Consider the following 15,144-nt stretch of genomic DNA (forward strand, 5'->3'; position numbering starts at 1 on the left):
TGCAGAATTCAGTTGTAGGCAGTGTAGAAAAGCTGCTTTTGATGTCCAAGTATAAGACCTAAGTTTTTCCTATGTAGTTCCTTTCATGATTAATATGCTGATATGCTGATTAAAAGCCCAGATTAGCATGTGTCAAGGACATTTGAGTGTATTAATGTCATCTATACTGTGCAGTGATAATATCAAATCATATGAAATTACTAACAATTATAATTAAATTTTATTTAAAATCATGTAACTTTTTCCTGGTAAATTGCAGTATGTATGAAATGATAGATATTAAATCACTAATATAGTATTAGTAGCATATTTGTAGATAATAAAGTAAAACAATAGAAATAATAATGTTGAAACTTAGCAGTGCTATTGTCTTTTTCAGAAAGTAGAAATATGGGGAAAACCTCAATAGATTTTAAAGAGACATTGGTCACTCGTGAATAAGATTGTTTGAAATGTAGAAAAAACTACAGTGGAATATGAAGGGGAAGTGGAGAGCAAGACATTGATAATATAGGCTCCTTACCTCTGCTTATCAGAGAAAGTTGTTTCTTAGAAAGAAATACTAAATAAACTCATTCCTCCACTGGCTAGTAGGTGACATGGCTGGACTAGATAAAATGAACGAAATAAGGCCCAGTGAACATGGAAACAGGAGTGTAACTGAATTCATTTGTACCAATTAATGACATGGAAGCATGGTGGTGCCTCTCACATGCCACCAGTCGGGAACCTGGCTCACAACCTAGGCATGTGCCCTCAACCCACTGAGTCACACTAGTCAGAGCTGTTTCTGTATTATTTATCATTTATTAATTATTATACCATTTTCCATACAAACAACTGTAAACCTATGTTTTCCAGGTTTGTATATCAAATATGGAAAGTAAAACATTAAGTACATATGTCATTAAGATTATGAGAGGGTAAACTTACTGCAATGTATAATATGTTTTTAAAGTTTCCTGGTTAAAATATGAATATTAACCTTACATTAGAGTAATGCATTGATAAATACTTAATATATCAGGTCTTCTAATATCTGATACTCTTAAATAACAATTAATTAATAAACTTACATTTATAGAATTTAGAGATCGAAAAAATTGTAATGATTTTACAATCAGAGTATATGGCTTTTTCTGTAGGAAATTATTTCTTTGATTATATAGAATTATTACTTAAATTATGAATACTAGTAATTTTTAATTATAATGAATCAACATTTAACTTTATCAATTTTACTGGTCTTTAAAAATCTTATTAAAATTAGTCAAACAATTTTTCTATAATTTTTAATTTATTTCTCCTAAATAATCTACTTTTAAAACAGTACTAACATCTTCACTTGTTGAAAAAGTAATTATTCCATTAATTATCTTTATTATCTAAGCAAATGCTCAGTGTTGGGAACTGCCCTGCCTGGTTTCAGAGGCTGTAACCCCCCATGGTTAAGGCTGAGTCAGAGTTGGGACCATAAGCCACTAAGGAGACAAAGCTTATCTCCCTGGCAGGTGTGCCACCTCTGCCCACTTCACCCTGCTTGGCCCTGAGCTTGGCCAGTTAGCCAATGACGGGTAAGAATCCTCAAGGGAGGATCAACCTAAGACAGGCATGGTCACAGAAGAGGCCCGCAGGGGAGGACTCGGGGGGCTGTGGAAAAAGGGGGTGATGGACTCTCGCCCCTCGGCTTTGAAATAACCTAAGTCCTCATTCTGTCTGCAAGAAGTCTCCTAATCTCTTGGCTGCCTTACTTCCCTTGCCTGACTTAAGCCTGAAGCAATAACAGAGGGCAGTGCAGTCCTGTGCTGGGAGGGGCAGATTCCCTGGGGAATCAGGCCTAAGAAAAATACATACATTCCTGTGAAACCTACTTAATTTGTACCCTCAGTTTAAGAGATAAGGGTCCAGACCTGAGATGAGTCTGGCGCCTAAAGTTTTATGGCCCTCTAACTAATTGGCTATAACTCAGAATAAGCCCTCAAAGTTCTCTGTAAATCATGTATTGTTTAACCCTTACTGGCTAACAATGATTGATGAGCTTTATCTGTATTCCTGTGTGAATGAACCTAATAAAAGCCCATGGAGGGAAAGGCTCTGGGCCCTTCTCCTTTGAGAGAATCGGCCACCTTTCCTCCCCAAGCAGATCATGTCTTGGTAGACTTATCCATGGTGGATGGGGGTGCTGCGTTACAGCTCCCTGACAGCTCAGAATTGTCCCTTGCACATAAAAGACACACAAGAAATAATTGTCCATCAAAGGAGAAAACAAGCATAATGGTTTGGTAGAGTTTGTTATGGGCTGGATTGTGTACCTGTCTCAAATTTATATGTTGAAGCCTTAACTCCCAATGTGACTATGTTTGGAGAATAGGCCTTTAACAATATATTTAAGATTGAATTAGGTCATGAGAGCAGACTCTCATCTCACAAGACTTGTGTCATTGTAAGAAGAGGAAGAGACATAACGCATCTCTGTCTCACCCTGGGCATAGAGAGAAAAGGCTGTGAGAGGACAAAGGGTGAAGATGGCTGTCTGCCAGTCAGGAAGGGAAGCCATACCAACCCTGCTGATATCCTGATCTTGCACTTGTAGCCTCCTGAATTATGAAAAAATAAATTTCTGTTGCTTATGCCACTGACTCTTCAGGATCTTGTTATGGCTAATAACAAGTCTGAGCAGACTAATGCTGAGCTTTATGGAAACTTTTTAAACATTCCAAAGCAGAATGTCCCATTATTATTATTTTCAATTTTGATCTAACCCTAACAACACTGGGTAAGTGGAGAGGCTTGTTTTTATTTAAAAAAGAAATCATATTTTCATAGCAAACTAATTTTTGAGGCTACTGCCTCACTGATTTTATGATCTGTTGCAACCTGTGAACTGTATTATTCTAAGCTCCTTATATCCACGAAATTCAGCTTATATTTTGTTCTCTCCAGCAATCACCATATCACTTAAGGTTATAAAATTAAAATAGTGATATCATGAATAGGACTTTTAGAGTTATTAATGCCCCTGTGTCAGAAAGTAGGCAAACGGGAAGAGGATAACAATAAACTGGGACTGGAAAAAGGAAGAATGGGACACGCTCACCAGTTAATGCTCTTGTGGAATTCTAGGATTTATTTTAGGCTAAAAAGGGGGAATGGGAAATTTGAAAACAGGAAGGAGGTGCAGGAATAAACAGGATTTCCACTCAGACCTTTGCCAAAGTTGGAAAGATCTATTCCCTTTTATTTTTCTTTCCTGTATTACCAAATATTCGACAAAAAAATAAACAACATTTGCTGATCAAGAATATAGCAGATACTGCACAGGCCAGCAGGAACCCGATCACATCCAAAGAGTGGTACTGGAACCAGGTGAGGTCATGGGAGGCTGGCCGCAGGTGTTTGGCTCCTTTGTGGCGCATGACAAACTCAATCCAGAAGACTGCTCGATCCAGAGGCTTTATAGGTTGATCGTGGTGAATCCTTGATAACCTCATCACATTCTCTTTATAACTAGAAGGAAAATAAGGAAGGCAAAAAGAGAAAGACATTAATTAAATTTCATTTTTGTTAGTTACATATACATGTTATAAAAATTGATCTAAGGGCCACAGAATTGTTGTTACATGAACTCTGTTCTTAGCACAGAATTTTAACACATATAGTGGGGAGATTGTAAAAGGAATATATTCTTAACAGAATGTGGTTAAATGAAGACAGAAAAAAATCAGAATGAAAGTGTTGTTAATTGAGGCCCATTTTTCCAAGCAGGAAATGTGACTTTGTATGAACTACACTTTCCAGGAGATTTCCAAGACCCAGATAGTGAATGGCCCGAGATTATGGAAGAAGATCTATTAAAAGGTCGGTAAGCGTGATCTTTAATATTTCCTTGTATGGTGCATAATGCAATCAGTGGTAATGCTTTCAAAAGCAGTAATACTTACGAAGGATCATTAATGACTGTTCTCAAGGCGTTGAGCAAATCTGCACTTGTCATTGTGTTTATGTTCACCTCCACAGCCGCTCCTTTGGCCTTCATGTGGGCAATGTTATCATACTGATCAGCAAACATGGGAACTCCCACCATAGGGACCCCGTGATAAATGGCTTCATAGATCCCATTTATTCCGCCATGAGTGATAAAAGCTTTGGTTTTGGGATGACCTAGTTTGGGGATACAATGAGAAGTGGGTGAAAATGTCACTATAACATGTAGAAAGAAACTCAGATACAGAAGAGGAAGATCTATGGGATAAATTGCTGAAAAAGGCAGTATTTTACAGTATTTTACTGTAGGGCACTGCTAACATAGAAAATTGCTATTGTAGGAAAGGAGGCATTAGTTCTCTCTCTGTCACTTGAAATTCTTATTTGGATTATAGCAAGTATGATTCGATAAAATTAATGGTCAAATCATCAATTCTATCTTTTAAAATTAGAGGTAACATGAGAAACATTTACAATTGTTAACTACTTGTTGATATTAGTTTTTACATTAATGTTAGCTGTTAAAGAATTAACAACATGTCCATCAACCAATATACAGTTTTATTCCCCATAGTCTTACCAAGAAGATCATTCTGGGGTATCCAATCATAGAGCTGAGTATTGGCTCCTAACGTGGCTGGTTTCTTTCCATTGTGTCTCCATAAAACCTGTAGAAGACAGTGCATATGTTTCACTGGCTGATGACATTTTAAAGTTGTAGAGTTATGCATAAATCATGTATTTACTCTAAGGTTGCAGTTGAGAAGGGAGTATGGAGGTGTACTTTGTAAACACTGAAAGAAATAGTGGGATTGTTTACAACCATCTTTTTAAAACCATTTGTGGTAGTTGTATGTTAAGTATACTATTATCATTTTGTCTGTTATCATTTGAGAACTTTTGGGAGTGAGAATGTAAGTGAAGAATTAGAAAATTATGTGTATTAGCCTACCAAATCAGAATTTGGAAGTTAAAGTTTTTATGGCCACCTGACTTCTGTATAAACTTATGTCACTGGCATTCCTAGCTATATTTTCAAATTAATGTTTCTTACCAATATTATTGCTTTTGATTTTCTCTCCTTATTTTTGGGGTGACTGATTATCTTTTCACCCTGCATTTCTTTCTACTTTTTCTCCCATAACTTCTTTTTATTTAAGTAAGAATAAGATAGTGTTTTTGCTTATATTCCAAAGTTCAATGAAGCATCCTGTTTGGTTTTCCAACGATCATGTTTACTTTTATATAGAATTTTTAAATATAATTTTATAGAGTTTAACCAAATATATAATAAAAAGAACTCTTATGTGTCTTATAAATAGCATTATATAAATAGCAGAATCTAGGATGGTGGTGATAACATTAAAATTAATTAAATATCATAAATGAGGACATGCAAATTTCTAGACTATAATATTAAAATTTCTATTGCCTTTTAATTCTAGAAAACTCTCATTAAAAATAAAACTAAATGAATCTAGGCTTCTACTTCTATGCTCAGCTATGATGAATCAAGTCCTAATACAAATAAAGATATGAAGTATATTCCTGTGCATGATTCATCTCTATTTTTGTCATTTCATTCTCTGTTTTCCTGGTCTGGGAGTGAATGTGCTTCAGAACTATTTTAGGAGTAGTCAGAACAGGCCTTAAGATTTCACGAACAAGGCACTTAATGTTTTCATCTCTATTTCACTAAAACAAATGATTCTAAAATGACGTGTTCCATAGTAACAGCAAAGCTCAGCAGGCAAGGCTGAAATATGTTTACACTCACTATTTAATGATTTACAAATTTTTATTTAATGTGGTACCTGATATGTTAAGTGTAAAATGAAATTCAACTTTCTTTTGAAAGACACCTAGTCACACTCTCCATTTGATAAGTGGCTGCCCAGCAGGATTAAAAGTACACTGACCTTCTGTGGAATCTGGGCAAGGGCTGAGGCAATGAGGTTGGCCTTTTCTTCTGTGATACAGTGGACGATTGAACCCAGAGAAAACACCACAATACCATCTTCACCTGAGTTCTGAACAAATTTTTCTATTTCCTGTAGAGAAAATAATTTTTGTATTAGAGGTACAGCATCACAGGGAATAAAATAAAGTTCAGTTAGAATTCTAAAATAAATATTCAAGAGAATTGTCAGAGGCATAGTTAGATTTTTTTTTGACGTCTAGAACCACCTAGTCCCTTTTAAAGAAAGTATATAATGCAATATACAGATGAAGTATCATAGAATTGTATACTTGAAATTTATATAATTTTACTAATGTAACTGCAATAAATTTTGTTTAAATGAATAAATAAATAAAATCCATGGCTTAAATGCATAATCATTGATTAGTGAATAACCATGGAGTCAACCATTATACAAGCAGATTAGGTGATAAGAATACTACACTTTTTATGGTTGATGGACACTGTTACTCACCAGATTTAATTTTATCAAAAAATGAGTAGTTTGCAAACTCATAAAAATATTCCTCAAAAGAAAGCCCTCAAATGGGTCTGAATTTGGTATCTGACAGTTTACATCTGATCAATCGTAACTGTGTTGATGTGCCTATTTTTTTTACATATGAATTCAATGGTAATTTTTTCATGTATAAGTGTCCTTTCATTTATAGTGCTAAGCAGATATTTGTTAGAATTGTGGTACACAGTAATGTATTAGAGAAAGAGATGGCATACTTAAACTACTCTATAATCACAAATTACTTTTAGGGGACAGTGATTATGTCTTCCTGATGAATAAAACTCCCACTTAAGTGGATACTAGCTGCATGTTGTTAATTTGAGCTTAGCACAGAATTGATAGTTAACTTCTGTAAATTAAACTGCCTCACCATTTAGAGTTGTACAAACTGGCTGTCGGAAACTCTGGGTTTGGGACCAGTCAGATCATGTTCTATGAGAATGACATCATCTACACTTGCAGCATGCATTCCTTGTGAACTCTTTTGTGGCAGATTTGGAGTCACATGTTCACCAATTAAAGTCTATTAAATTATCAGAAAAGAGCCAATGTCAAAGTTAACAATGTCAGCTTCAATAATGTTGGGAGAACATATCTAACATAACAAATTATTTTGAAATTATTTTGATTCACCTTCCCAAACACATGGGGTTTGAATAAAATGTTTATCTATGTGTGTGAATAAAATGCTCAGGTGTGAATATTCTTGATCAGAGGACCTCTCATCATTGCCTTTGATGTAGTAACAGTTTAAAATGAAGGTCATTTTAAAAACAACATTAAAAAAATTTGTAAAAAATTGCACAGAATACACTCATTAATAAGTATGATTAAATCAAAATCAGTGAAGTGTTTTCTTTTTCAGCTTCAGTAATAAGTTGTTATCCTGAATGTCCTTATATTACCAAAAAGGGGGGGCATTATGCCAATTAAAGCTGCTTCTTTGAGTAGAATGAAGGAAATAACTAAGATCAGAGCATAATTAAATGACATAGAGACTAAAAGAACAATCCAAAGGATCAATAAATCCAGGAGCTGGTTCTTTGAAAAGATGAACAAAATCGACAAGTCTTTAAGCAGACTCATTAAGAAAAAAAGAGAGAGGATCCAAATAAATAAAATCAAAGTGAAAGAGGAATGATTACAACTGATACCACCAATATGCAAAGGATTGTAAGAAATTATGAACAAGTATATGCCAAGAAATTTGAAAACCTGGGTGAAATGGACAAATTTCTAGAAAAGTATAATCTTCCAAAACTGAATCAAGCAGAACCAGAAAGCCTGAAAACAGCAATAACAGCTGATGAAATTGACACAGTAATCAAAACACTCCTGGCACACAAAAGCCCTGGACTGGAGAATTTTACAAAACATTTAAGGAAGAGCTAACCCCTATGCACCTCAGACTATTCCAAAAAGTCCAAGAAGAGGGAAGACTCCCGAACTCTTTTTACAAAGCCAGAATCATCCTAATCCCAAAACCAGATAAAGACATAACAAAGAAAGACAATTATAGGCCAATATTGCTGATGAACATAGATGATAAAATCCTCAACAAAATATTGGCAAACTGCATCCAGAAATACACTAAAAAGATCATACGGCATGATCAAATGGGATTCAACCCAGGGATGCAAAGATGGTACAATATCCACAAATCAGTAAATGTAATACACCACATAAAGAAAAGCAAAGACAAAAACCACATGATCATATCAATAGATGTGGAAAAAAACATTTGATAAGGTACAGCACCCATTTATGATAAAAACACGCAGCAAAGTGGGAGTAGAGGGAACATACCTCACCGTAATAAAGGCCATATACAAGAAACCTACAGTCAACATCATACTCAGTGTGCAAAAACTAAAAGCTTTCCCACTAAGATCAGGAACAAGACAAGGATGTCCGCTTTCACCACTTCTATCCAACATGGTATTGGAAATCCTAGCCACAGAGATCAGACACAAAAGAGAAATACAAGGCATCCAAATTGGAAAGAAGGAAGTAAAACTGTCACTCTTTGCAGAGGACATGATAGTGTACATAGAAAACCCTATAGACTCCACCAAAAAAACTACTCAACCTAAGAGGTGAATTGGGCAAAACATCAGGGTTCCAAGTCAATATTCGGAAGTCAAAGGCATTTTTATACACCAACAATGAAAGATCAGAATCAGAAATCAGGAAAAATTCCCATTTCCTATAGCTACAAGAAAAAATAAAATATCTAGGAGTAAATTTTACCAAGGTGGTGAAAGATCTGTACTCAGAAAACTACACAACACTGAAGAAAGAAATTAAGGAAGACACAAATAAATGGTTTCATAGACCATGTTCATGGATTGGAATAATTAACATCATCAAAATGTCCATACTACCTAAAGCAATTTATAGATTCAATGCAATCCCTATTAAAATACCAATTATATATTTCACAGGTATAGAACAAATATTTCAAAAATTTTTATGGCACCATAAATGACCATGAATAGCCGCAGCAATTTTGAGAAAGAATAAAGTAGGAGGGATCATGATACCTGATATCAAACTATATTACAATTCCACAGTAATTAAAACAGTATGGTACTGGCATAAGAACAGACACAGATCAATGGAACATAATCAAGAGCCCAGAAATATATCCAATTCTCTTCAATCAATTAATATTTGACAAAGGGAGCAGAACTATAAAATGGAGTAAAAATAGCCTCTTCTACAAATTGTGTTGGGAGATCTAGAAAGCTACATGCAAAAAAATTAAACTTGACCACCAACATATACCATACACAAAAATAAACCCAAGGTGGATGAAAGACATAAATATCAGTCACAACACCATAAAAGTCCTAGAGGAGAACATAGGCAGGAAAATCTCAGATATTCCACGCAGCAATATTTTCACTGATATGTCCCTGAGAGCAAGGGACATAAGGGAAAGAATAAACAAATGGGATTTCATCAAAATAAAAAGCTTCTGCATGGGTAAAGAAAATACCAGCAAAATGAAAAGGGAGACAACGTAATGGGAAAATATATTTGCAAATGATACCTTCAACAAGGGTTTGGTCTCTAAAATATATAAAGAACTCACACAACTCTACTACAGGAAGACCAACAACCCAATTAAAAAATGGGCAAAGGACCTGAACAGACTCTTCTCCAAGGAGGACATACAGAGCACCCAGAGACATATGAAAAGATACTCAGCATCACTAGCCATCAGAGAGATGCAAATTAAAGCCACAATGAGATACCACTTCATACTGGTCAGAATGACCATCATAACCAAATCAACAAACCACAAGTGTTGGCGAGGCTGTGGAGGAAAGGGAACCCTAGAACACTGTTGGTGGGAATGAAGACTGGTGCAGCCACTGTGGAAAACAGTATGGAATTTCCTCAGACAACTAAAAATGGAACTGCCCTTTGACCCAGCAATTCCACTGCTGGGATTATACCCTAATGATCCTGAAACACCAATTCAAAAGAATCTATGCACCCCAGTGTTCATAGCAGCACAATTTACAGTAGCCAAGTGTTGGAAGCAACCTAAGTGCCCATCAGTAAATGAGTGGATCAAAAAACTGTGGTATATTTACACAATATTATGCAGCAGAAAGAAAGAAGGAGGTCCTACCCTTCACAACAGCTGGATGGAACTGGAGAGCATTATGCTAAGTGAAATAAGCTAGGAGGTGAAAGAAAAATACCATGTGATCTCACGTATAAGTGGAACCTAATCAACAAAAGAAACAAGCAAGCAAAACATTCAGAGACACTGAAATAAAGAACAAACTGACAGTAAGCAGAGGGGAGGGGTGTCAGGATAATGGGGGGAAATAGGGGAAGGGTCAATAAGGAACATGTATAAAAGACCCATGGACAAAGCCAAAGGGGGCAGGATCCAGGGTGGGAGGCAGGGGTGGATGGGGCTGAGGGGAGTCGAGGAGACAAAATGGAGACAACTGTACTTGAACAACAATTAATACAAAAAGTTTACAATGAAAATTCACACTCCCAATCCCTTTGTCTGTCTATTAACATATCAAGTGTAGAACTAATCAGAATTTTATCTTCTTATCCATGCTCAATCCTGAATTCTACCACTGAACTAAACTTAAATAAAAAGTTTTACACACACACACACACACACACAAAGCTGTCTCTTAATCATGTAAACCTACAGTAGAAATTAATTTTTTCCTGTCTTTCCCAATAAGTCAGTTTCAATCTTCACACCATGCCTCATTATTTTAAAAGATACAATACTAGAAATTCAATGGAATTTGGTGGTTTTTCCTTTGCCAGCACAGTAAATTCCTGTAACCAGATAGGCACAACAGTCTGATCCAGGTAGGCTCCAGCTGGCAAAGACTGGAGATCCACTTTCTGTTTTGATGACTCTTCCCTATTAGTATTCTCATTTCCTTCTATCATCTCAGCATTATCTGTGAGACTGTACTCAGAGGGAGGTTTTTCTGAAATCTGCATATGTCCCTCCAGCATCTGCTCTGGCTCTGTGATGCACCCTGCAAGTCACAGTGCCCAGACAGCAGTCTGTGCCTGAGCCTTCCTTTCCTAAGAGCCATTTGCCACACCACCAACACTCAAAACTAACTGCTTCCACCTTATCATTGTTTTTCAATGTATATATTAAGTGACTGGAATAAGTCTTGTATAACAACCATAAGTCATGATTGGTATTCATACTGCACAAACTCCTTATCAATAAGTAAGTTGAATTTAGAAGGGGATAAATTTCCTCCTTCCATTTTATCTGAGCTGATTTTGTGAAATCATGCAGCTTTGTGTGTGTGGCTATGAGTATGTGTATGTGTGTAAAAGTGGGAGTGATAGGGTAAAAATAAGTTTGGCATGGGAGATTATCTACAGAGCCGTAGAAATTGCCACCTCTTTTTTTGATTTCTCAAGTTAGATATTGGTCCATTATACCAAGTCTTAATAGAATTTGATTTGCAACCATATTCATAAATTGATTGATAAGAAAAAGGATATTTATGATTCTGAAATGAAGTATTATTCATCAATATACACCTTACCATAAAATAAATCAAGAATTCCCCTGGGAACGCCATGTACCTTGCAAACTTCCTAAAGGGATTTTGTTAATATTCTCACAGTACAAGTAAATGAGGGTTTTCTTCCCCATTCCCTATTGATAGTTCAACACAGTGCCTGTGTAATACTTATGTATTACCCATTTGTTTCTCAATGCTGTTTCCTTCTAACATCCCTGACACTCCACATTTTTTCTTTTAAGGCTTAAGGATGTGGTATACAATTATCTTTTTCATTAAAAAAAATACCTGTCATCAGGTAGTAAAGAATCAGGCCAAGACTGGGTCTCTCATTTCCATGAACTCTACTTTATGGTGATGACCTCCAATCTTTCCTTTACTGTGTACTGAGATTGAGACCTCATAGTACCCAAATGACTTCTAAAAAATTCTGCGTGCTCCTTGAAGTGAGTAGTCACAATATAGACTCATTGTATTAGTCTCAAGTAAACTTCACCTCATGTTTCTTACTTCAGTAGAAGCCATCACTATCAAATAAACATGCAAATGGAAATTAAGGAGTCTTCTTTATTGCATTGTCTCATGAAGGCATGTTTATCTCTCTACCACCATGAAAAGTGCCCTTGTTTGTAACTTTATTATGCTTGTGAGTATCCTCAGTGATTTTCATAGTTCCAGCTTCCTGTCACTCCTATAAGTTATTCATACTATAAAAACAGTAATATTTTGAGATCTGCTCCAATCATGCCAATTTCAGCCTCATTTCCCAATATAATGCCTAAAATACACATAAATGTCACAAGAACCCTTCTGACATAGAAAATGAAAATGGAATTGGCCATCCAAAGATGTTTAGCATCATGTCTCTGTTATTAAGATTGTAATCTTTAAAGGGAAATCAGGTATCATACCCTAAGGTACGTAAAATCCTTCAGTGTTATAATCTTACCTTAGGTAAAGGTTTGGTAGGTTTGCAGTGCAACCCTCCAACAAACTCAAAATTAGGTGGGTACGGACGAGGAAATTCAAAATCCCAATATGTTCTAATTAGCCAAATTTCAGCTTTTCCCAATGTCTCACATAATGTAGTAGGTCTTCCTGGAAAAAAAATTTGTTTAAAGTTGGGCAGAAGGAATTAGACTATAAATTAAATGGAAAAATTGCACCACCAATTTGATGATTAGCTATCAAGGGAAAAATGAGTTTAAGTCTTGTAGTATAATACAGCTTCTAAATGTGAAATGAAAAGGGACATTAATACAATAACATGGAATAAAAGAAAGAAAAAAAAGAAATAAACATGAAAGTAAGCAAAAAAAGGAAAAATGGGGTTATTTATGTTTATTTTTAAGGTAAAATAAAACAAACATTTAACCACAACTCCAAACTATTGTATAAATGAATTCATTACTAATTTTCCTCTCAAATGGCAGATGATAGATTAATCCCACAACATCTGCACTAAATCACCTCTCAATGGTTTCTAGTCTTCCAGTGAGGAATATGTCCAGGCTTCCTCCCTCTCCCACCCCAAATGTTTTAATCTCAGGATTACTCATGTTATTGTAGGACCCCATCAATATCAATCCACCTTATCCTTCTGAGTTATATTTCATCACTTCAATTGATGGGCCACTATTTTTTCAGCATCAGCAAATTTATTTATTAAGTGGTTCTGAGAAAAGCCATTCAAAGTACTGATGTGGACATCATTTTCTCTGTTTCTTAACTTTCTGGCAAATAGATTGATGACATCAGTTCTGCCAGCCTGTAGCATGGAAGACACATTCTTCATGGGAACTCCACAGAGCTGGATTTCAGCGCTGTGTTCCATGGTTCAGACAGTGAATGACTGCTTGCCAGATGGGGGCAGCACTCACAGCATGGCCACTTCTGAAAGAAGGGGATGAGAGACCATGGAATTCACAGGCTCTCTTTGCCAAGTTCCAACAGAAAGCTGAGAGTTTGGTAATATGCACCAAGAAATATGCCTCCCAGATTAATTGCTTCCATTCAAGGGAAGATACCTGCAAATAATCCTGACAGTCTCTGTATCCGCCAGACCCCATGCAGGGCAGAGAGGACATTCCCACCAGCAGTGCCTGAACAGGCCTTTGCCAATATGATTCTTGTTTTTACCACATCCAGAGGTGTGGTGACTGCAGCTGAGAATCTACCTGCAAAAGCTCCACAGACTGTTGGCTGCCAAGAATCCACCACCTGATCCTGCCTCCAGGACCAGAGGGATTTTAAGGACAGCTGTAAGGGAAACTGGACAGAATAGAAAGGAATCTCTCTCAAAACTGTGCTGTGTAGCGTCAATACAGTCCTTGAATGCCTTCTTGATAAAAGATGTTAGATAAAATTTTAAATGTTCTCAAAGAAGCAGAAACCTGTGGCCTCTGCTTAACTACTTCAGAAGGAACTCAAATCAGGCATGTAACCACTTCTCTGGCAGAGGTAGCCAACGTGTGCTTCACAGGCATCAGATATGAAGATGAATCAGCATGCAAAAACCATTTCACATATTCATAGGTGACAATAAAGGCAGCTGCATCAGAGAGGCCATGAACCCAGGCTGGTCCATAGTCCTCAAAACACCATCAGCACTATAATTTGAGGCTGAGCAGAGGTAGGTTACAGCCCCATGCACTGGGTGCCACCATCTTGGAGGCAGGGCCTTAATGGGCTACTATTTTATTAGTAAGAACTCCCTGAGTAATTCATACTCAGGGTGACCCTCTTTTGGGGATGTGTGGTACATAAGCATATACTACGATTAACACTCACCACTGTACTGTTACCTTCCTGAAGTGTGTTCAAGGAGACACATTGAAGGTATTAATTTTAGGTTTTTATGTACAAGAATGATTGCAAATAACCAAGTCAATAATTTCTATTTATGAAAAATACTGTTTTTGTAACTGAGAGAAAGGGAGAAAAACCGAGGTGAGAATCCTTTTCACTTTAGGATTCTAATCAAAGTTGGTGGTAACATACACCCAAGGAGTTAAGCCTCACTTTAGAGTCATCACTTTTTAGTATTTGAAATATTATCTAATGTTATATAGTCCAATGGCTATAATTTGATAATAAAGGAACTTTGCCCAAAGACACTCAGTTTGAAATTGCCAGAGATTATATTAGAACTCCATTTCTTAGCTTCTGAATTAATGTGATTTTGCTGTCTAGTTGTCTAATTTTTTGAGATTCAAATCCTGCATGATTACAGACTTTGAGGTGATATTTTAATTAGTCATTCTCTTATTTCACTTAATCATTTGTCTCCTTAGGTGATGTGGTATATGACCTTAGCTTCATTTTAGAAAGACAGAACTTAAAGCAGTTAAGACCATTCTATATTTAAAGTAATGATTCACAATAATGAGTATAGATGGAATAAAAGGAAAGAGAATGAAAGTGAATTTAAATATAAAATATACTAAATAACTTTATAAATTATATTTGAAATGTTACATATGAGGAATCACAGACATAAAACAGTAAAATAAAATAAACAAATACCCCTTTTAGTTATATAATTTGCATAAAATTGAGTTATATAATCAGAACGGATAATTCTAAATATATTGTGCATGTGTGTATAATGTATAAACACACACACATATATGCAC

At 35.9% G+C, this 15,144-nt stretch overlaps 1 protein-coding gene and 2 pseudogenes across 2 annotated transcripts in view; all 3 read right to left on the bottom strand.

Annotated features, from left to right (window-relative positions):
- Positions 1 to 3,207: 3,207 nt before the first annotated feature.
- LOC112320131 (UDP-glucuronosyltransferase 2A3) overlaps positions 3,208 to 15,144 on the bottom strand; it is a 30,126-nt gene continuing 18,189 nt past the window's right edge. For both annotated transcript variants that reach the window (XM_045185592.3, XM_045185595.3), the window contains exons 3-7: positions 12,459 to 12,607; positions 5,904 to 6,035; positions 4,565 to 4,652; positions 3,942 to 4,161; positions 3,208 to 3,507 (exon numbers count right to left, since the gene is read on the bottom strand). In XM_045185592.3, coding sequence (XP_045041527.2) covers positions 3,228 to 3,507; positions 3,942 to 4,161; positions 4,565 to 4,652; positions 5,904 to 6,035; positions 12,459 to 12,607 — 869 coding nt within the window. In that variant the 3' untranslated portion in view covers positions 3,208 to 3,227. The remainder of the gene's footprint in view (positions 3,508 to 3,941; positions 4,162 to 4,564; positions 4,653 to 5,903; positions 6,036 to 12,458; positions 12,608 to 15,144) is intronic.
- On the bottom strand, positions 10,617 to 11,006 carry LOC123478227 (protein dpy-30 homolog pseudogene; annotated as a pseudogene).
- LOC123478424 (mitochondrial S-adenosylmethionine carrier protein-like) lies at positions 12,615 to 15,048 on the bottom strand (annotated as a pseudogene).

This window comes from Desmodus rotundus, chromosome 4 (genome assembly GCF_022682495.2).
Source record: "Desmodus rotundus isolate HL8 chromosome 4, HLdesRot8A.1, whole genome shotgun sequence".
NCBI lineage: Eukaryota > Metazoa > Chordata > Mammalia > Chiroptera > Phyllostomidae > Desmodus > Desmodus rotundus.